The sequence below is a fragment of the Galeopterus variegatus genome, unplaced genomic scaffold (assembly GCF_000696425.1).
Source record: "Galeopterus variegatus unplaced genomic scaffold, G_variegatus-3.0.2 Scaffold1002, whole genome shotgun sequence".
In the NCBI taxonomy this organism is placed as follows: Eukaryota; Metazoa; Chordata; class Mammalia; order Dermoptera; family Cynocephalidae; genus Galeopterus; species Galeopterus variegatus.
The window spans coordinates 323,486-344,344 of record NW_007727113.1 but is presented as its reverse complement, the minus strand read 5'-3'; the positions used below and the strand labels follow the sequence as shown (position 1 = coordinate 344,344).

General features: G+C 54.5%; 1 protein-coding gene across 1 annotated transcript in view; it reads right to left on the bottom strand.

Moving 5' to 3' along the window:
- Nucleotides 1–20,859, bottom strand: part of HDAC4 (histone deacetylase 4) — a 340,220-nt gene that overhangs the window by 52,740 nt on the left and 266,621 nt on the right. The window contains exons 12-14 of the mRNA XM_008574155.1: nucleotides 14,542–14,780; nucleotides 5,726–5,983; nucleotides 2,359–2,545 (exon numbers count right to left, since the gene is read on the bottom strand). Of these exons, the coding sequence (XP_008572377.1) occupies nucleotides 2,359–2,545; nucleotides 5,726–5,983; nucleotides 14,542–14,780 (684 nt within the window). The remainder of the gene's footprint in view (nucleotides 1–2,358; nucleotides 2,546–5,725; nucleotides 5,984–14,541; nucleotides 14,781–20,859) is intronic.

Here is a 20,859-nt window from a genome sequence, read left to right as displayed (position 1 = left end):
CTGTTATGATGCTGTCTGTGCCTCACACACCCGAGGGTCGTGACAAGGGCCGGGGGAACAGCCACCCTTGGTGGAGAGGTCCCTGATGAGGGGCACCAGTCAGCTAACATGTGCTTGTCCCTACTGAGAAGGGAGTGCCTGGCAGTGCTACAACCAGGTGTGTGATGCTGGGAGTGGGGCAGTATCACCCAGCCACGTTGCACCAAGATGCAAGGTGATCCCGTTTCGGTAGGGCCCAGCTAGGTGCCTTGCTCTCACCGCGTATCACGTTCCACACCCTTTGGCTAAGTCTCTTGTGTGGCAGGTGAACAGGAATCGGTCCCCTGCACGTAAGGAATCCTGGGTGCACTAGCAAAACCGAGTGCTTGGTGGTGGGATTTCTGATTAAAAAGCAGTAGGGTAGGTGCGGGCTTACAGGACAACACAGAAACTCACAGTCAGCGCCCTACAGCACGTGGGCGAGAAGGTGTGCTCAGGAGTTTGTGACGGTGGTGTGTACATACACACGTAGGCACGGAGTGCCCCCATATGTGTGCGTGTGTGTGAACAATCCAGACATCCATCAACACAACAGATGCATACTGCCCACTCAACAGAGGCATCACGATGAGGGGTGGTCGCTGACACCGACTGAGCACATGCGCCAGCCCGTGAGGTGAGTGCCACTACTGCTGCCTTTACGGAAGGGAAAACCAGAGCCGAGAGAGGCCGGGAAGTTGCACAAGTCTGCACAGCTGAGCAGCGGCGGAGCCGGCCAGGACGCTGTGAAGTAAAGAGCACACCACATGGCCACACCCGGACACGGGAGGGCGGCCAGGGTGTGCAGTGTGAACAAGAGGCACGTGGGCATGGCACAGTCCTTTGCAGACTAAGGCGTGTCTGTGTCTACCTGTCCCTCTGCCTCGGCACAGGAATAAACCTGGAAGACTCAGAGCAAACTACTAACAGCAGGTAGCCCTGGGGAGGGGATTTAGGGCAAATGTTATTTTCTAAGAGTTTCTATCTTTTTTTTTTTTTTTTTTACTTCAATGAGCATGCACTGTTTCATAAATTTAAAGAAAGTAATAATAGAGACAAACTAAGGAAAGGCGTCAACGAAGAGGGCTGCCCGGAGCTCCTCCTGCCCGGCCCAGTGGGCACGGCTCGTGTGGGAGACCCTGTGCCGTGTGGCTGTGACCGAGGTCTCCTCATCTGTGTTCTTTTAAGGACACATCGATTTCAGTCAATGGACAAGGACTTGTGGAGAGGGTTGCCTGGCTGATTTTGTGATCGTTTGAGGTTTTCTTTCTGAAAAGCAACATTTTCATTTCTGGATAATTACTACCGAAAATTTTCTCTGAATATGAAGAGTATCCTTTTAAGATCTGAAAAGCAGAACTGTGCAGTATGCAGAAAAATAAGATATTTTATGAGAATTGCTTTAAGAAGGATGAAGCCACTCTGTATTTACATAACTTGTTTCTTAATTTGTCATTAAAAAGAACCGTTAAATCAAAACAATATGGAGAGCAAACCTGGCCCCCCTGCTTGCCCCCAGAGGCACATTCTGCCAGAAGCCAGCCCTCCCCGCCTGCTCCCTGTGCAGGGGCTGGGCCCTGGGGACAGGCCCAGGAAGGCAGCGTCCTCCCTGGCTCCAGGCGGCCCTGGCTTACACGCCCAGAGCCTTCCGGCCTCCTTGGCCACAGCGGATGCCTTGTTTCTCCCGCCTTCTGGTGAGGGACCTTTGAGGCAAAAACAAAGATCCCTGCCAGCGGTTGCTTCCCGGCTCACGGTAAGAGGGCGGGGCATGTGAGACAGCACGGATAGACAGAGGACAAGTTGGTCCAGAAAGCAGGACTTAGGGGCTCACTGAGCTCTGCTTCTGTATAGTTTAGAGTTGTACAGAGCATCAATTATACCAGGACACTGCTGGGGCCTCAAGGTCAATGCCACTGGTGTAGGCTCAGCACAAGAAGATGAGTATACGGAAAAGAGCTAGGTTACTGTTCCTGCTGACCACAGGTGGGAGGCGAGAAAAGCCTCTGAACTGCCCACGCCGGCACCTGGACGGGGCCTTTCTCTGGAGAAGACTGTGATTCTCTGGGAAATAGAAGGTGGGCTTTTGAGGCCATGATAGGCCCTCGAAATAACAGAATCAGGAATTTGGGGTGGGAAGGGTGCCTCGGTGACTGACCCTTCTGGTCCCCACTGTCCAGTGACTCTTGGGCCCTGCAGCAGGGCCTGCCTGAGCCTCTGAAGAGCGTAAGCCCAGGCCTTACTTGGGTGTGCCCCAACTGAAGACGTTGCCCCCAGGCTCTGCATTAGGAGGCCTCACACAGCCCGCCCCTGCCCAGAATGCGGTGACAGGTGGTGGGTTACCTGTTGTGAACCTTGGCTTGCTGGGGGGCTCCTGTACAGACACAGGGAAGGTGGCAGAGGCTGGGGAGGACTGTGCCCGGGATAGAGGCCTGTGGCCACCAAAGGACACGGGGATGCCGGCAGCCTCCATGGACGCCTGGTAGTTCCTCAGCTGGTGAATCCGCTGCTGCTCCAGGAGGAGGGCTTGCTGCAGGGGAGAAGAGAGCAAGTCACCTCCTGCCTCTTGGTTGAAGGGCCACAGGTATCCTTCTGCAAGCCACTTGTCTCCCTACTCATTCACAGGCCACAAGCACACCAGGAGTCTGGCCCCGCCACATGCCCAGATGCCGTGTGAGAGGCCTTCCCTATGCCTGCAGCGATGCTCGGAAGGGTCAGAGCCAAGAACAAGGCAGACACAGGCCCTGCCTTCAAGGACATCACCTTCTCGTGGGAAGACAGGCTATCAACATGGAATTCTGCCGCAGACTTCTTCATTATTGTTATGATAAGTGCCTAGTCAGAGGGCAAGAGGGCAAGAGGGCGGCTGGGCCCAGTTTGGGGGACCAAGGGGGCCTTCTGTGAGGAGGTGCTGAGCTAAGGAGCAGCAGCCTGGACCCAGCGAAGGGCAGCAGGGTGGGGCGCCACGCTGGGGGCTCGGCAGGTGGGACAGAAGGCACTGGACGGGAGGGGGCGTGGGACCCCAGCACGTCGGCAGCTAGGCCCTCACCGGCCTCACCTGGGAGCCCCGGGAGGCCACACGCATGTGGGGACCACAAAGCTCACTCGGGCTACGCTGCAGAAACAGCAAACGAGCACAAACCACTCCCTCGTTGGGTGTGTTGGTCTCATTTTGACCAAGAGCTCGCCATCTGCGTGCCACACATGGGTGAGAGAGTGAACTGCAGATGTGGGGACGCTGACTCTGCCTCGCTCACGAGCACTTCCCTCTCCTGGCCTCCCACCCAGATGGCCTCGCGCTGGGAGAAAGAACTGCGGGAGAAAAGACGACAGCCCGATCAGGCTCCAGGTGCTCAGGGCACTGTGTTCGGGAGGGAAAGGCTGGGAGGGTGTGGCCATGCCTTTCTAAGGAGGGGGACCTTGGCCAGCACTCTGTGCAGTGTGGTGTCACCAGCCAGGGGCTTGGGACACACCTAGGGAAGTGGACCCCATTGGGACGCTGGGGACAGGCTCAGGTGTGCACCCCCTGTGGGAGCATTGTGGAGCCACAGGGAGTGAGGCAAAGATGCAGCTGCTCAAGCAGCCCGCCTCTAGCCCCTCCAAGACGGCCAGGGAAGGAGAGCCCAGGGGCCTACGGTGCAGGCCCGGGTACGGGAGGGAGCAGAGCACCCCTTGCCTGGGAACTCCACCCCAAGCTCTGTCTTAGTCTGGATAAAAGTCTCGTGATTTTGGAAGACCAGCTCCTAGATGAGAAGCAGGGCCCAGCCCTAGGCTGCTAAGCGGAGAGGAGGAGAGCGCGCCTCCGTCCAGGCTGGATTTCCTGCCGTTAGGAGGGAGAGTCAGAAAGGAACAGAGAGGAAGACTGCCCTGAGACAGGGGAGGGGCCGCAGGGCAGGAGGGGCCGGGAGCACACGCCACTGCCGCACACGCCACTGCCGCACACGCCACCTCCACACACGCCACCGCCGCACGCACACGCCACTGCCGCACACGCCACCGCCGCACGCACACGCCACCTCCGCACACGCCACTGCCGCACACACACGCCACCGCCCCACACGCCACCGCCGCACACACACGCCACCGTGCCACACACCACCGCCGCACGCACACGCCACCGCCCCACACGCCACCGCCCCACACGCCACTGCCCAAGTTCCCCTCTGAAGCCGGCAGGCTCGCCCTGGCTGAATAACCAATTCTCCCGACACCTGCGGCTCTTTACAAAACTAGGTCCCCCATCTACGTTTATTTCTACAAATTGCTACACGGAACACCGAGTCCCCTGATGAGGAGATCTGCTTATTATTCTGCAGAGAATTCAGAAAATGAGTGTTTCTAATAACTGTCTCCGACCTGGACTATCATAAGGCTCTTTTTCTCAAGTAAATGCCGACCGTTTTATTATCTACAAGACACCAACCCTAAAAATTATTTATGTAAATACTTTCCAATTTCATGTCAGCATCATAATAGCATATTGCTTCTCAGTTACAGGAAGAGATCTGTTTCCTTCACAAACTTGCAAGACCTGCCAAGGCATGCAAGGCAGCCCCCACGTGGGGCTGTCACATGGGACAAGCACCGCTCCCCTGCCTTCAGTGTGTCTGCACCACAGAGAGGTCAAGGGCCTTCTCTTAGGTCCTCGCTAAGTGTTAGTTCTATTGCACTCTGAAGTAGTGTTTAGTGCCTGGGGTGCTAATAAAGTGGACCAGAAATTACATGGAGGCCACCCTCTGAAGGAGAAATAGAAAAAGCACCATCAAGCCGGGAAAGGGGGCGGTGTGGCCTGCTCTCTACCGAGAAGCCTCTAGAAATCTAAGAGCTCCTCCTGTGTGTAAGATGCGGGCCCAGGTGCTCCTGCGGTGCAAGGTTTTATGTCCATTCACTCTGTGGCAAACATTTTAAAATTTCAGATAAGAATGTAAGTAAACAGTCTGTTTCAGAGTCACTCAGTCCCTGACTTCTGAGGTGCTATGGGGGAGGTGCAGCAGCAGCTTCCAGCCACACTGGGGCTGTCACGGAGCTGAGCAGTCAGCCGGGCAGCAGCACTGAGTCCAGCAGGATGGGAGCGGATGAGCGATTGGCCTCTGCAATCTGGCCACAGCACCCAGTGCTGAGCTCTGCTGCTTGAAAACACCATTAAATTCCATTGCTCCAGCCCCCCTGGCTCATTTCCTGCTTGTGAGGAATAAAACGGACAGCAATCTGGTTTCCAACACAGCATTCCCGACTCCCTGGCAGACTGGCCCAAGTATTTCTGTTGACTTGGTAGCTTTAGTTTTCACTGGAAATTAACAAATCATTTGCTGGATTTCTTCATCAGTCTCTTGTGAATGATGAAGAAATTTCTTCATCAGTCACTTGTGACCCAAGTCATATTGTTTTCCTGGATCTGTAAGGCTTGTCACTAGCACCTCCTTGGCCCTGAAGGGTCCTGGCCTCTGCTTAGACACTGCCTATATTTTTGACCAATTAATAATCTATCTCCTTTTTTCCCCCTTTGAATCCCACTAACATTTGGATTTTGTGTTAGCCTATAGCCTAAGCCCTGAAGAAAAACTATCCTTAGAGTTTGGGTCCTGCATGTGGCTGGAAAGCAGGTACATAAATACCCACAGTGGGAAACTGTCCAGAGGACACGGCCTGCGGGGATGCGGATGGTCGCCAGGTGCTTGCCTGCCCGTGCTCCCCCTGCCCTGCATGTCACCTGTCTGAAGAGCAGCTCCTGCTCAGTGGGCTGGCGCTGGCTGGGCTCCACCTCCCGCGGAGGTTCCACCTCCTCCTCGTCACTATCGATGGGCTCCTGCTTCACCTGCACGCCGGGCAGCGCGTGCACCTCCTTCTGCCCCGGCAGCCGGTCCAGGTATGGCTCGTCCAGCAAGGCCTGGTGCTCACGCAGCTCTTCTTCTGTCTCCTCGGGGTGGCTCTCGGGCTGCCGGGCAGGCTCGCTGGGTTTGGGGATAATCTGCAAAGCAGAGGTAAGAGATGAAACACAGTATGACCCAGGGCGATGGAGACCACTGGACAGGGAGAGGTTCATCACAATCACCATCTTCAAAAGCAAACGCTCTAGGACTCTGGGGGTGCCATTACCCTAAACGGAAGCCATCAGGTGCCATTCATTCACCCTGACACTGCAGATGTCGGGTGCTTCCACTGTGCTCAGGAAATCATGCCCAGCAGGACCCTAGCCCTGGGCAAAGTGACTGGCCCAGAGGAGGAGACAGACAGGCATTTAGTGTTTATTAGGCACCTCTTGTGTGCCAGGCACAGAGAAATCCAAAGCAAGTCGCAGGTATCAACCATCGCAGAGGAGAGAATGAGTATGGGGGAGAGACCAATGCTAACCTCAAGCCACAGTTGTGGAGAAAAACGTCGCCCTGTTGTCCATCTGCCACCCAACATGAGACATGCAAGTCCACAGTGCCTGCTGACGATCACAGGGACGCACTGTGACTTCCTTCCCTTTACAGATGAGCTCCTCTGTCATCTGGCCCTGCTCACCCTGTGGCCTCACCCTGTCCTTCTGCCCTGCCCCTTGTTCTCGCCATGCTGAGGGCTCTCACCATTACCTGCACGGTGCTCTCCCCCAGCCTGCTGCTTCCCTCCCTTGCTTGGCCACTGAGCTCACTCTGAGGGGCCCCCCAGGTATCCAGGGCATGCTGCCTTCCCCAGGCACCTTCTTTGACCCTCCCAATCACAGCAAGGTGATCCTCCTCCACTCTTCTGTGCCCCTCTGTGATTTCCCCATCCCAGGACGTACTGCAGCTTTGTAGCTGCCCGTACAGGTAGCTGTACCTGTCCTCCCCACAGTTTGCAATTCACACGAGGACGGAGACCGTTTCTGACTTATCCACGTGGCACATCATAATTACTCAGGAAACATTTGCCAAAAGCACAGGGTAAATGGAGGCAGCTTCCAGGTAGCAGGGCAGGGTGGGAAAAGGTGTGTGAAGCTGATGTCCGAGCACCCCCGGGCACTGCAAGGAGCCGCAGGGCTGAGGTGTAAAGGCCAGAGAGCAAGGCTGTGGGTGAAAAAGATGAGGCAGCAGGGCCTCCGGAGCACAAGCAGGCGCACACGCTGAAAACGCATGGTGCTGCAGACGGGCCAGACAGGAGCCCTGAGCACGAGGGCCCAGGCGCCTGGCTGCAGCAGGGCCAGTCTGCATACGGGGGTGAGCCCAGGACGAGGCCCTTGGTCTGGGGAGTTGGCACTGACCCTCACACGCTGAGGCAGATGTGAGCAGAACACAGGCCTGAGGGGAAGAGGAGGCAGTAAGGGACCAGAACACGGTACGCTGGTGCAGAAAGCTCGGGAGCGGAGGCACCGACACCGGCACCCAGGACCACTTCCTTCAGACAAGGCCTGGAGACAGACTAGAGGGACAGGTGTGAGGAACTTCTCAGAACAAGGGACTTTTCTTCCTCTTTGCAAACTATAAATGAACACTCCTAAAATTCTGAAGCTCCACATGAAAAGGTCTCTCTGGACACAAGATCTGCCTGTTAACCATGGGAAATGAGTGGACGGGCAGGTGCGCGTGGAGCTGCAGCTGGAAGAAAACACCACTCTCTAAAGCCCGATCATGCTTCACCAAAGGACCCTCTGCTGTGGAGAAGGATATTCCCACCGTGTTCTGACTCTGCTTCGAGAAGGAAACAGGTTTTCAAGAAAGCCCACATTTTTAATCACTGAGCATTTGTATTTTAAGAAGTCCTTATAAAGTCGCTTGTTTTCTCACACACACTACAAGGCAGCCCATTGGGCAGTGCGAGCAAAGAAGGAAGGAAGGGTTCGGTGGGCACTCTGGTGCCAACAACGGTGTTCTGCTAGCGTCCGGGGCAAACTGCAGTGGATGAGACCATGTCCCACTAGGAGGAAGGCTGAGACGCAGACACACACACACACTCTCTCTCTCTCTCTCTCTCATCTTATAGGACTATCCTTGACTGTGTTTATAATGAGCATTTTCAAGTAAAGCAGACTGAGAGCGAGTCAACCAGAGTGCAGTTTGCAAAGTTGCCAGGCATGGCGGCCAGAGGGAGGGGAGTGGGAGGCGGCTGGGCAGGTCGGAGCCACCTCAAATGCCGGACTCGGAAACAGAGATGAGCACAGGTGGGGAGAAGGGAGATTCTGTCGCAGGCACTGAATTCCACTTATGAATGGACGGGTAAGCTCTGGAGACCTCAGGGCGGGCAGTGACTACGGTTAACGACACCGTGTCGTACACCTGAAGCTTGCTGAGAGTGCAGATCGATCTTCAGTGTCCTTGCCACACTCACGCACTCACAGTGGTGACTATGTGCAGTCATGGATGAGTAAATTAGCTTGATGTGGTCACTTCACAATGCACACGAATATCAAACCATCACTGTACACTGTAAACATAGGCACTTTATATTTTCAGTTATATGTCAATAAAGCTGGAAAAAAATCCGTTTCAAATCATCTGCCAACCTTCTACGCAGCTGCTTTGACAGATTTCTCACACTGGTTTAAATAAAACCAGGTTTTTAAGTGTTTGTTTCACTTGACGATTTTGAGATTTGTGATTGCCTCTACTTGTCAGTCCCCTTCTCCCATGTACCTGGAGCCTGCGAGGCCGTGAGCCCTGCCTGGGGTGGTGGCAGGGAGGACAAGGACCTGGTGGATGTGCCATCCCTTCAGCAGAGGGCGCCGAGCCCCCCGTGCCCATGGCTTTCCAAGCCCAGGCTTTTAGGAGCCCCTCACTATGAGGTCGTCAGTGCCCTCGTTTCCTGTTGTTCCCCCAGGGCACAGCACTGTCTGATGGGGAGCAGGAAGTGGCTGCTTATCCACTGGTTTTGGGAGGTTTACTGGAGCCTTATAACCCAGTACTTTGGGGGGGGGGGACAGGAAAGAGCAAAGAACTCTGAAAGGACAACGTGGTGAATGCCCCTGCAGAAGGTGACACAGAATGGCTGGGGGGACGTCCTAGAAGGGGTGTGGGAAGGGTCCGGGAGGAGAGAACTATGCAGTCAGGATGGGTAAGGGAATGACCCTGAGCCTTTGGGGAATAGAGACGAGTAACGTGCAGGAGGGCACGGGCACAAAAGAAGTGACAACAGGGCTAAGGACACGGGGACAGGGACTGGGGGAGGGGAAGGGGGAGGAGCAGAAGGATGAAGGGGGAGCGATGCCAGAGCTGCTGAGTGGGACCCCCAGGGCTGCCCCCTCCCAGAGCTAATCAGGACACTGCGCCTGCAGCTGTGAAGATCCCTCTAGAAGGTTCATCTCCCAAGTGGATAAAAGCACGAAGGACAGCAGCCCTGCCAGGGCTGGAACACAGGTCCCTCCTCTGGGGTGGGGGCCCGGAAGAGAACACACAAGCGACAGAAGGGTGGGGCCCCTGCAGAGGCACATGGCCAGCACCAGCGTCCTCTGGGATCTTTGCTCCAAGGAGGAGAGGTCATGACAAAACTGAGGTTATCACAGGGGGAAACAGCCACGGGAGAGCAGCCTTGACGGACGAGAAGCTTCGTTCCTTCTTTTCCTCTGACATTTTCTTTAAAATTTCAAACCTAAAGGAAAATTTCAAGAATAGGTAGTATAAAAAGTCCCAAATGCCCTTCACCTAGACACACACACGCCAGTGGATGCAGAGGCTGACCTTTCTTTCCTCTGACCTAACGGATGGTCACTGAAGCCACCGTGACCCACGGCAAACACTCTCAGCAGCGACATCTACCGTGTGGGTGTGTGCAGACTTCCCAGTTGTTCCAGTCAGGTCCTGGATAGTCCGGTTCCGGCTCTGATCGTGGATCATGTGTTCCAGTAGGTGTCCTGTCTCTTTAGTGTCCTTTGATTGATAACACTTCCCTGGGCCTTGTTCTGTCTTTCATGAGGATGAAACTTCTCAAGTGTCTGACACTGTAAATGTCCCTGACTAGGATGGGATGATCTCCCCAGGAGTGAACTCATGTGAGGCGCCTGTAGGCAGGAACAATAAGACAGAGGCCCTTGTCAGGAGTGTGGGACCAGAGGCCACCCATGGCAGTGAGCTGCAGTGCTGAGCTTGATCCGCAGCTGGGGTGATGAGGGGGCTTCTCTGCGGGGAAGGTGCTGGCTGCTGCTGACGTCAACATGCCATCTGCAAAGTGTCTTCTATTTCCTTCCATGAATGATGCTGGGAGGGCTGAAGCATCGAGTGTTAAAGAGCCTCTAACTTCTCCATTTCCAGTTTCCTGCCCACTCTCTCTCATGTTATGGGCTCCTGCCACAAGGACAGGGCACATCCCGCTCTCCTCTTCCCAGGAGGGCCTCAGATCCACTCTCTCACTGCCGCAGCCCTGCAGGGCAGCTGGGATGCGCTGGACCATCAGAGGAAGAGGGGGAGTTGAGAGAGTCCACCGACGCAGAGCAGGGCAGAGTGGGGTGTGGTCAGTCCCTTGGGAAGGCCCTTCCCAGGTCTTCTCACTCGATCAGAGGCCCCCAGACCCCTCCTGAGGACTTGTGACTCTCAGTGCTTCCACGAGACAGAACCTGGCCCTGGCACAAGATTCCTGGGGGCCCCAAGCATTCTGGCTCTTCTGGCCCCAGGCAGAAACTGGGACATGTGTCCTGTCCTGAGGTGCAGAGAGGCTCCCGAGGGGTGGCCCCTAACCCACCAGGCTTCATCCTGAAAGTGCCTGGGAGGGATGTGGCTGTGAGGCAGAGCAGCCGGCTACGTAGCGCCAGCTTCTGGGCTCAGCACTGACGCAGCGCTTGTGCAGGTGGCTGCCCTGGGCCACCGCCGCAGACAGGCCTGTCTCTCCCCCTGGGATCCAGCCCTGCTCTCCACTGTGGCTGCGGTTGGGGGCCACACCACAGGACTGGCTTCAGGAGGTGCAGTTGCAGTCGGTCATGCAACGGGGCAGATGTTGGCAGCGAAGCCACGGCAAATTGGACAAGCAAATCGGCCTGCTGTCATCTGCAGGCCTTTTGGACATTAGGAGCCCCTTCTATCAATTAAGTAAGAACAATGCACCTCTATATTTGGAACAATAAATTATTTTTTTTTGGTCTTTTTTCGTGTCTGGCAACGGATCGCAACCCTCAGTGTCGCGCTCGTACCGGACCAGGACCGGCAACGGGATCGCAACCCTCGGTGCCGTGTCCGCACCTCGCTCAGCCAGTGAGTGGAAACCGGTCTGCATGTGGGATCTGAACCCTCGGCGGGAGCGCCACCACGCTCCCAAGCGGCGTACTGTAGCAGTGTGCCACCGGGCCGGCCCAGGAACAATAAATTCTTAAAAAGTCAGACTGGAGTTGAGGGCCAAAACCAAACTGGTAGACATGCCAGTATTTAAAAACTATTAGACATACTCATAATTAGACCACCCAAAACACTGACTCCACATCTGATGTTCAACACTGAGAGTGTGGAGTTGGAGGGAAGCACGCTGGCGCCGAGGCGCGCAGTCCAGACCCGCAGTCCCATGGCGGCCAGGCTGCTCCATGCGTTGTCCCGGACGTGCTGCACGAGCCCCTTTAGCAGCAGAGCCTTGACTCCAGGTATTCTCTCCTATCGGAAAGAAAGGGCATCTTGCCCACACAGCCATTTTCCACTTTCTGCAAACCAGACCACACTGAGGGCTCGTCCAGCCATGCTGGCAAGCGCAGAGGCGGTGTCACTCCCACAGCACACAGCGCCACTCACCCTGGGTGGGGCTTTCTCCAGAGGGTTCCTTTGCTCAGCAGACCTTGACTGAAACGCACTGGGTGCCAACAGCAGAAGCTAGGCCACAGGGGGGCGGCAGCGACACTGCTCATGGGAGAGGGAGGCCCGGGGGACCACTCCCACCCAGCTTGCAGAGCTCTCAGCTGAATGGGCAGTTCCCTCTGTGGGCCTTGGGAAGACCATGGAAGGCTGCCAGGAACACAGCAGCCAGGGACAGCAACCTTCCTCTCAGAATGACACCTCTGAGTCAGCTGCACTTGAAGGAAGAGCCGAGCAAGGGAGCAGTGCACTGCGGGGCAGACGCTCTCAGGGACCCGCGCTTGGGAGCAGCCCCCGTGGAGCTGTGGGGCAGGAAATCGTGCTAGACGGCACCAGGCACGATCACTGTCTCCCCAGCCTCCAGGAAGACGCTGTGCAAACGCTTCAATCAACTGTCAGGTCCTACCGTAAATCAATCACGTAACAAAATCCAGGGAGACTACACGGTTTCTAAATCATTCTTTACAAGAATATGTCACATGTGAATAGGTGTTCCCTGCCTTCTGCAAACCTCCCACCCCATCACTTGGATGGTGACAAGACAAAATGAATAAACCCGATCTGCCACTAGAAAGTCGAGTGTTCACGTGCTCCTGACGCTGGGAGGAAGGGCACCTGCAGGCTCCCAACTCGCCCCCAGCAAGGGGCGCCTTTCCTGCCAGGTGTGGGATGCATGTGGAGCACCCCCCACGTCCACCCTGCTCAGTGCTGTCTGGCGGCGAGGGCCTGCGGCGCCAAGGGGCGCTGTGGGGGTTGGGTGAGCCTATTTCACAGGGCCTGGTGGCAGGAAGGGCCTAAGCGTGGTCTGTGCTGGCCGCTGGTCTGGGGAGGCTGCCATCCAGGACAAGGCACCAGAAGCCACTTCCTTAATCATATGGCCTCAACTCTGCAATGCAGAGCAACCCAGGATAGATTTAGGCTATGGCAGCCATCTCTGAGGGATATTCTCCAAGGCAGCCTCACTGTCCCAGACGTCCCTGAAATCAAAGCCTTTGACTCCTGGGAGGGGTTGAGCAGACTGCCCCTCTTCTTGACTGAACAGGAGGGCCTGAGAGAACAGAACTGAGACTGGGCAGGACTGAGCGGCTGGCAGTGCCAGGTGATCAGGCTGGCTGGGGTCAGTGCCACCCTTTTGAGAAGGTGGCAGATATGGAGGGGAGGGGCTTCCCTCAAGGCTCCACCCTCGCACCTGCGTGGGAATCTGCATATTTGATCTTTCAAGTCATGTCACATATGCCAGGAAGATCTTATCCCTAATCCCCCTCGCCCCGCTTCATTCATTAGGAAAACAACAGAAGCCCCTGGCCCTGCTGACAGGCAGAGGACCCATGGCTAGCGTACATCTGAAATCAGGAGAAGAAATGGGGGAGATTTCACCAGAAAGACATAATCGAGAGAAAGAATTCTGTCCACCTCCAAATCTACCAAAGATTTCTCAAAGTCTCCTTCAGAAAATCGCCACAAAAGTTCCTTCCAATCTTCTCACCCTCTTGTTTTTTTCTTGCAACTGGTTTCTTCAGATATAATTCAAAAACCATAAAATTCACATTTTTACCCCACATTGTAACCCACTGAGCTAACTGGCCAGCCCTAAAATTCACATTTTTAAATTGTATAATTCAGTAGTTTTTTGTATGTGTACAGAGTTGAGCAACCATCGCCACGGTCTAACTTTAGAACATTATCATCTTCCCAAAAAGAAAAGCTGTGCACACTAGGGTCGCTCTCCATTCCCCTAACACCCCCAGCCCTTGGCAACCACTGGTCTTCCTGTCTCTGGGGTTTGCTATTCTGGACACTTCGTGTGAATGAAGCCACACGATGCGTGGTCTCGTGTGACTGGCTTCTCTCACTTGGCATCGTGTCTTCCAGGCGCGTCTGTGCTGCAGCCTGTGCCAGTGCTCGCCTCCTGGCTACGCTAGGTAGCACTCCATCGTGGGCACAGGCCACACTCCGTCTCACCACTAGACGGCCACTTGGGCTCCTGCCCGTTTGGCTATTGTGAGCAATGCTGCTGTGGTATTTTCGGACAAGTTTTTGTGTGGATGTGTATTTTCATTTCTCAGAGCAGAGTTGCTGGGTCATGTGATAACTGTTTAACCCTCTGAGGAACTGCTGGGCCGTTTTCAAAAGCAGCTCATCTCATCTTTAATATTAAAGATGGTTTATTTCAAATGCCAGCATTTGATAAAAACTTACTTGGTACTTTTGTTTTCCTCTTTAGCAGCATCACGAAACTAACCTTTCCTACCACTTCCTCCTGAAAAGGGTCTTACCTCAGTGACCTTCCAGACTTTTGTAGGTACTGACACCTCTGTGGGCTGGCCTGGGCCCAAACCACCTCCCACCTTTCCCCAACACGTAAGCATGTTGCAAGTGCCCATGACTTGGAAAATGTGCTTTCGGGACAGCAGACCATTGTAAAGTTGGGGACTTTGGGCTGTGGGTTTGCTTAAAGACATACTTGGTAAGTGGTCCTAGGAAACCCAAGAAAAAAGTGTTGCTCAAGGAGGATATACCATGCCCCGACATGAATGCTTCGTGTGCATGGCGTGGTCTGCCTGTACTCACGCCGGCTGACGGGGACGGGGATGCGCCCTGCGCCAGTCTTCCCACTGTGGAGCTGGGCTGCTCCTGAGCACATGCCCACAGTGCCCACCCTCCCGGCGCCAGAGCATCCGCTTCACTGTGCCTCTCCTTATGCTGAGGGCCTCTCTCCAGGTCAGAAAGGGGCTGATGCTGCAGTCGAGCTACAACGAACACACCACCTGTGGAGCCACAGGCCCACGAGTGGCAGCAGACCCACCTTGTTCATGTGCAGCTGCTGCTGCTGGAACTGCTGTTTGTGCTTCTCCAGAAACTGCTGGTGCTGCTGCTGGATCACCAGGTGCTGCAGGGCCTGCGCGTTCTGGGGCAGCGGCGCCGACTGGGTGCGCCCCAGCGGGCGGTGCTGCCGCAGCTTGTGGATGGATGGGGACACCCGGTCCGCACCGACCAGGGGCTGTGCGTGGAGGGGCAGTGCTCCCAGGCCTGAAAGATACCAGTCTGAAGATAATATGGAGGAAAAACAGCAGAGGGGAAGAGGAAGAGGAGAGGAGGGAGAGAAGGACTGTTGAGTAACTGAGGAGACAACCAGGGTGTGTGGGCCCCACCGGCCTGGGTGTCTCCCGTGTGACACCCAGAGCCGTCCTCCTCGCCACCAGGGCCCCATCCCAGCTACAGGCTGGGTACCTCCGAGCTCAGGCTTCGGGAGCATGCAGACTGTCACCAGAGGCAACAGTCTGCTGAAAACCAGGGCAATGCGGGAAACGCTGGGAGTCCTGGGTAACGGGCTGCAGAGAGCAAGTGTGCCCTTCCCCAGAGGGGCCAACACATCGCTCCTCTAGGGGCCCCAGGCCCAGAAAGGTCTGTTTTGATCTGAACAGCACTGTTGACAGGGAGCGGGCTGCCAGCCCTGCCAAGGATGTGGCCCCAGTTCTGGAAGCTCCAGGTATCTCAGAAGACTGTCCCTATGCTCTTCTCTTACTGCCACTGTCACAGAAGCTAAGTTGAGAGGCAACAAACTGTCCTGACAGTTCACGTCATATTGAGGATAAAGCACTGATTTTATGCACAAAGACAGCATTAACACTTAAAAATCCTGATGCAATGTCAAAATCGCTTTATAAAAAGGTTCTGCTAACTTCCAGCCCTGCCAGCTGTGCAGGACACCTGCTTCACCGCCCCTCACCCGCCCTGTGCTTTTACATGAAAGTGTCTGTTTTGACAAGAGATGATCTTGTTATACCTGGCATCTGAATCTTGTTTTAAAATGTAACCTATTTATATAGGTTCACATGAAGTTACCTATACCTATATGAAGTACCTACCTATGAGTTCACATGAAGTTAAACATTTTGCCCTCTGTAGGCTTTTTGATCATCGTATTTTTTTGGGGGGGGGGGCAAATTGCCAATTTGATAGTTTACCAATTTTCCATGGTTCTGTGGGCAAGAGAGGGTCTAGCAAACCCTTTCCACTGCTCTGTGAGTATCTGTCCCATGGTAACCTGGGGCGGGGGGAGGTGGCACTAAATACTGCTCAGGGTAAAAATAACCCACGGTCAAGGGCCTCCGTCCAGGGGAAGCAACAAGCGAACTGACCACACCTGCTGTTGGCTGCCGAGTGGGCGACTCCGGGAAGGGGCACCTGCCTGAGGCAGCCTTCTGTCCCTGCCCCTAGCTGGGGGGTGTGCCCTGCTGCAAGGGCTCCAGGAATGCCCCAGGAACATGAGTCATGCTGCTGGTAAGCGGGGTTCTGCCCTGTCTCTCCTCAGGGGCCTTGACACCAGTGGCCGGGTGGCCTGGGGTGGCTGTGTGTGCAGGGAGGTGGGGTCCCGCCCAAAACCCCCAGAGAGCACTGGCTTCTTCCTGTTTCTCTTGTCCCTTCCCAGGGGCCATTTCTCAGTAAAACAAAACAAGACAAAAAAACAAAAACAGAAACACCGAAAAACTATTTTTTGTGCAAATAGAAAGAGCAAACACGCAGAAAGAAAGACCCAACCCTAGCAAAATTTACTTCACTACTTTTTCAAAAGTTATTCAACTACGGTTCCCTAAACCACCATCTCTTATTATCCGACCCCACAGCATTTTGGAAAGGTAAGTTACCTTAAATCTTATTATCTGCTTGGCTGGCTACTAAATTAAAGTGAGTAACTCAAAAGGCAGAAACATTCCCTAAATAAGATTACGAAAATAAAAAGGTAATCATTCTAGAGAAAGAATTTCAGAATCCATCAGGTGTTGATCCAGGTATCACGGGGACAAAGCTATTTCATGGAGGAAATAAGGGGTCAGTCCCAGAAGCTGCACGGAGGGGATTAAAAGGTCCCTTCTCAGAAAACGAGAAGCTGAAATACATTTTCCTTAGTGTCTTTCCCAAAACCCAGTCCCCACGCAGGAGGGAGGGTGACCCTGCAGTCTCCGGGCCTACCCATGCCCAACCCCCAGCAGGAAGGTTCTTGCAGTGTACGTGCACACACCAACTTCACAAGACTCAACTGCCGGGCTGGCTGCAGAAAAGGAACCAGTAAGTCAAGTGAGCAGGCAGTCCCCACGCAGGAGGGAGGGTGACCCTGCAGTCTCCGGGCCTACCCATGCCCAACCCCCACAGGAAGGTTCTTGCAGTGTACGTGCACATACCAACTTCATAAGACTCAACTGCCGGGCTGGCTGCAGAAAAGGAACCAGTAAGTCAAGTGAGCAGGTGTCAACAGGGGGCTATATGGATTTCCAAGCCTGCCTCCTGGCACCCTCCACATAGTAAATCCTGAGGGATTTCCTAGACCACAGGCTTCACACTGGGGTGGAGACCTCCCTGTAGACACAGACCCAAGTCCCCAAGAGAATGGGGCTTCATTTGCAGATCCTGACTTGGGCAGAGGCCCCTACAGGCTGGCAATGTTCCAGTTCTGCTCCCTGCTGGACCCACACCTCCTCTGGCCCCACCTTGGCACCCACAATTTCATGCTAGTGCCTCCTGGGATATAAAACCCATGGCCACCACACACAGGACACTACCCACAGGAACCACTAACCTTTGGGTAGCAAACTTATTAGACAGCCAGGTGGCTTCCAATTAGACCCTTGAGATCATTAACAATAGTTTCTGATGACAGACCATGACATGGTTTTCAGAGTATATTGTAAAACACTTTCAAGCACAAAATCATAGTAAATCGGATAGGATTATGCAGCAGGTGACCCAGCTGTCTGCAGAGGCTGGCTGTGTCAGTGCTGGACAGGGGTGTGGTGACAGGGTCTGACCCTTGCTCTGGTCTCCTCCACTGGGCCCCTGGGTCAGCTCCCTCGTGGCTGAGGTTGCTCAGCTTCTGCTCTTCCTGCCTGCAGCACTAGCAGAAATCCCTCTGGTTTCCAGAGAATGGACACATCCGATCTTGTTTCTGGTGCTGAAAGGGTTGTGTCCCTACTGCTACACCCTTGCTCCTTGTAGTGGGTCTTTGGGTGGTGCCTGCACTGTGCTGAAGTGGGCAGCTTCCCTGGATGTCTGTGCTAAAGCACACAATCACAGGGATTCTTAAGTGAGTGGCCTGGGTTTGGGTTTTACTATGATTGGCACTAAAAAGTTTGCAAACAAAGGCAACACTTAGACAAATCAGATATGGGGATTAAAAAAAAAAGCAGTTGAAATATCGGATTGCTCTGGAATTCTGGGCCCAGTTCTACAGAGCTGGCCTTGGTGCAGTGGGATTCTGTGTGAGCATGTGAATTCACACTAGATAAATGACTTAAATAACCATCTTGTGAATTCCACTACTCTTCGTGCCATGTGAAACTCTTTAGAACCCTTCCAGTGAGAAGTAAACCAGGCAACAGCTAGATCCAAACCAACAGTGAGCAATCCCAGCCGTATGTTGGAATGGTCTGCATGCTTTGGACTCACCTGGACCAATCGGTATCTGTGGGAGCTCCTGGGGCTGGGGCTGGGGCCAGGGCAGGCAATGGGGCTGAGGATCAGGGACCAGTGTGCCAGTTACAGGACAACCACCATGGTGAGCTGTGTTCACGCCCTTCCTGGGATTAGCCGTTGCCGGGGTAGCCCAGGACTGAAGGGTGGCGTGGGATCACTAACACAGAAGCCAGCAGCAACCATCGCCAGGGGTGGGACGGTGACAGCCTGTCAGCTCCTCTCAACGCTGGCAGCATGCAGTGAGTGTGTGGCCAGGATGCTAGAAAGTCCTGTGACACACTACCTCCACCAGGTACCAGCACCTGCTCCCTCCATCTGGGCCTTTCTCCCATTTATTCACCTGCCGACTCCTACCTGAGGTCTCAGCTATAGTGTCACTTCTCTGGGAGGCTCTGATTCTCCCTCTGCTGCACAGCCCTGGTCCCAGCCTTCTCCACACACCCCAACTACAAAGCTCCCAGGTGTTGGGTTTGGGGGGTCCCATCTCTGGGTCTCGCCACACAGGTGACGTTGTTCTCAGAGTCTTGCTTCCCAGCCACACACGCACTGCAGAGGTGTCAGCTGGATGGCCTGGGCAGAGATCTCATCCAGGGCTCTTGTTGAGCACTGCAGTGCCCTGCAAACGTGATTCCTCTCGCCCTGTTGCAATGACCCCTGATCTCCACTCCTCGCCTTGGCTACTTACTCAGAGACTGGTCTCTGAGCTGTATCAGGGCACTCTGTGCTTTTCAAGGGAAGATCCAGGTAAACAGTGACTGCCTGTGGAATGCCTCACCTGTGTGGCAAGTGAACAAGGATGTGTGAGAGCCATGCTGAGACTGTGTGTGCAGCAAGGGGCTGCACTCAGAGCTGTCCTGGCCTCTGAGAGGCAGCTCCAGGAGACCCTGGACCATGGCTCACCCCTCCGGAATCAGCCAGCCACTTCTCCCACAGGGGCCTCTGTTTTCAAAGCATCTGGAAAAGGAAGGTTGTTCCAGCTGACATTTTATAGGCCTGTACACCACGGTTATCAACAGGCAGGCCAGCCCCGGCCACCTGCGGGAGCAATGACAAACTTGCGCTGATCAGCTGCCCATCTGCCTTGGAGCCCTGGATGCTCACCAGCACCATCCAGGAACGCTAGTTGGGCACCACTGGGTGTCACATGCTGCGTGGGTGCTGAGCACAAAGCTGTGGCAAACACAGTCTCTGTTCCCCAGGAGAATGTAAATCAAGCAGGCGGGACCGAAGCGTGAACAAAAACCACAGGAAGAATGAAGATAGACAGATGTGTGGACCACACAGGGAGGGAGGGACAGAGGACAGAGGCTCTGGGATGGGACTGCTGAGCTGGGCCTGATGAAGATGCGGCACTCTAGACAAGAGTTTTTGCTTCCTTGAGCCACCTTCACTGGCCTGGTCAGGGCATGTGGGGAAGAAGAGGAAGGAGGGAGTGACACAGAGCAGGTTTTGTGTCCCTGCTAAAGAGCTGGGACACTGCACCAGGAAGTGCTGTCCAACAGAAATTTCTGTGAGGATGGAAATGTTCAGTGGGGTGGTCACAGCACACAAGCATGGGACATGCTGCATGTGTGATGAGAAACCGACTGCTTACTCCGACTGTAACTTTCAGTGCAAGGCTCCTGTGCTGAATGCCACAGCTGTGCACAGTGCGGGGGCTCCCGGGCCTCTGAGAGGAGCTTGGAGGCTGCTGGAAGACAGCCTCGAGAGGTGAGAGACCTCCCACAGGACAGCAGGGTGACCCCCGGGAGACCCACAATCAGACTCATGCTTGCAGGGAGGGAGACGCTGGGAAGGACAGGCGTGGCAGGCGGGGAAGTGAGCATGTGAGAGGGTGAGGGTTTGGAAGGATGAAGCAAGAGCAGCAGCACACCATAGCGCCAGCACCCAAAGGGCTGAGGTGCAGGCACCGTCCCACGAGACCTCATGGCCATTTCACCCTCATCAGACTCAATGAGGCACATCCTCTTAGCATCCCTACGTTATGGGTGGAAAGATGAGGTGCACACAGAGTGAGAGAGCGCAAGGGCACCCAAGGGCACCCAAGGCCACAGAGCGGGAAGAAGAGATCCGTGCGCCAACACTACACTGCAGCCGGGACACTGACCCCAAGGTGTCCAGCCAGGGTGCCTGATGGGACAAGGCCCCTTATGGCCAGACCAGCAATTCTGAAGAACCAAGTGCTGGAGAGAGACAGGAGCACAAAACAAGAAAACGAAACCAAACCAGCGCTGCACACCTACAGCACAGTACTCTACGACAGGCCAAGCACCTGAGGTTTCCACTAAGTTAGTGTTAGGAGTGTAAAAGGTACCGCTCTGAGGTTCTCTAAGCTTTCAATTTTGAGCAAATAAATAGGTTTCCAGGAAGCCAAACACCAAGCTGGGGATGGTGTGAAGGTGTGAAATGACGACCCCTGCAGCGGGGATTCCTCCTTGCTTCATAGAAAACACCATGTGTTTCGTCATTTCTGAAGCGATACTTTTATACTGGTTGTTGCTATGCAAATTTCATAATGAGTTTCTATTTTTCTCTAAATTGTACTTTTCTAAATATAACCTTCACTCAGAACACATTTGTAAAAAAATTTTGCTAACAGAAACTATATACCAGAGTTGATCTGTGTTTCTATCACCTGTTCAACTTGATCCAG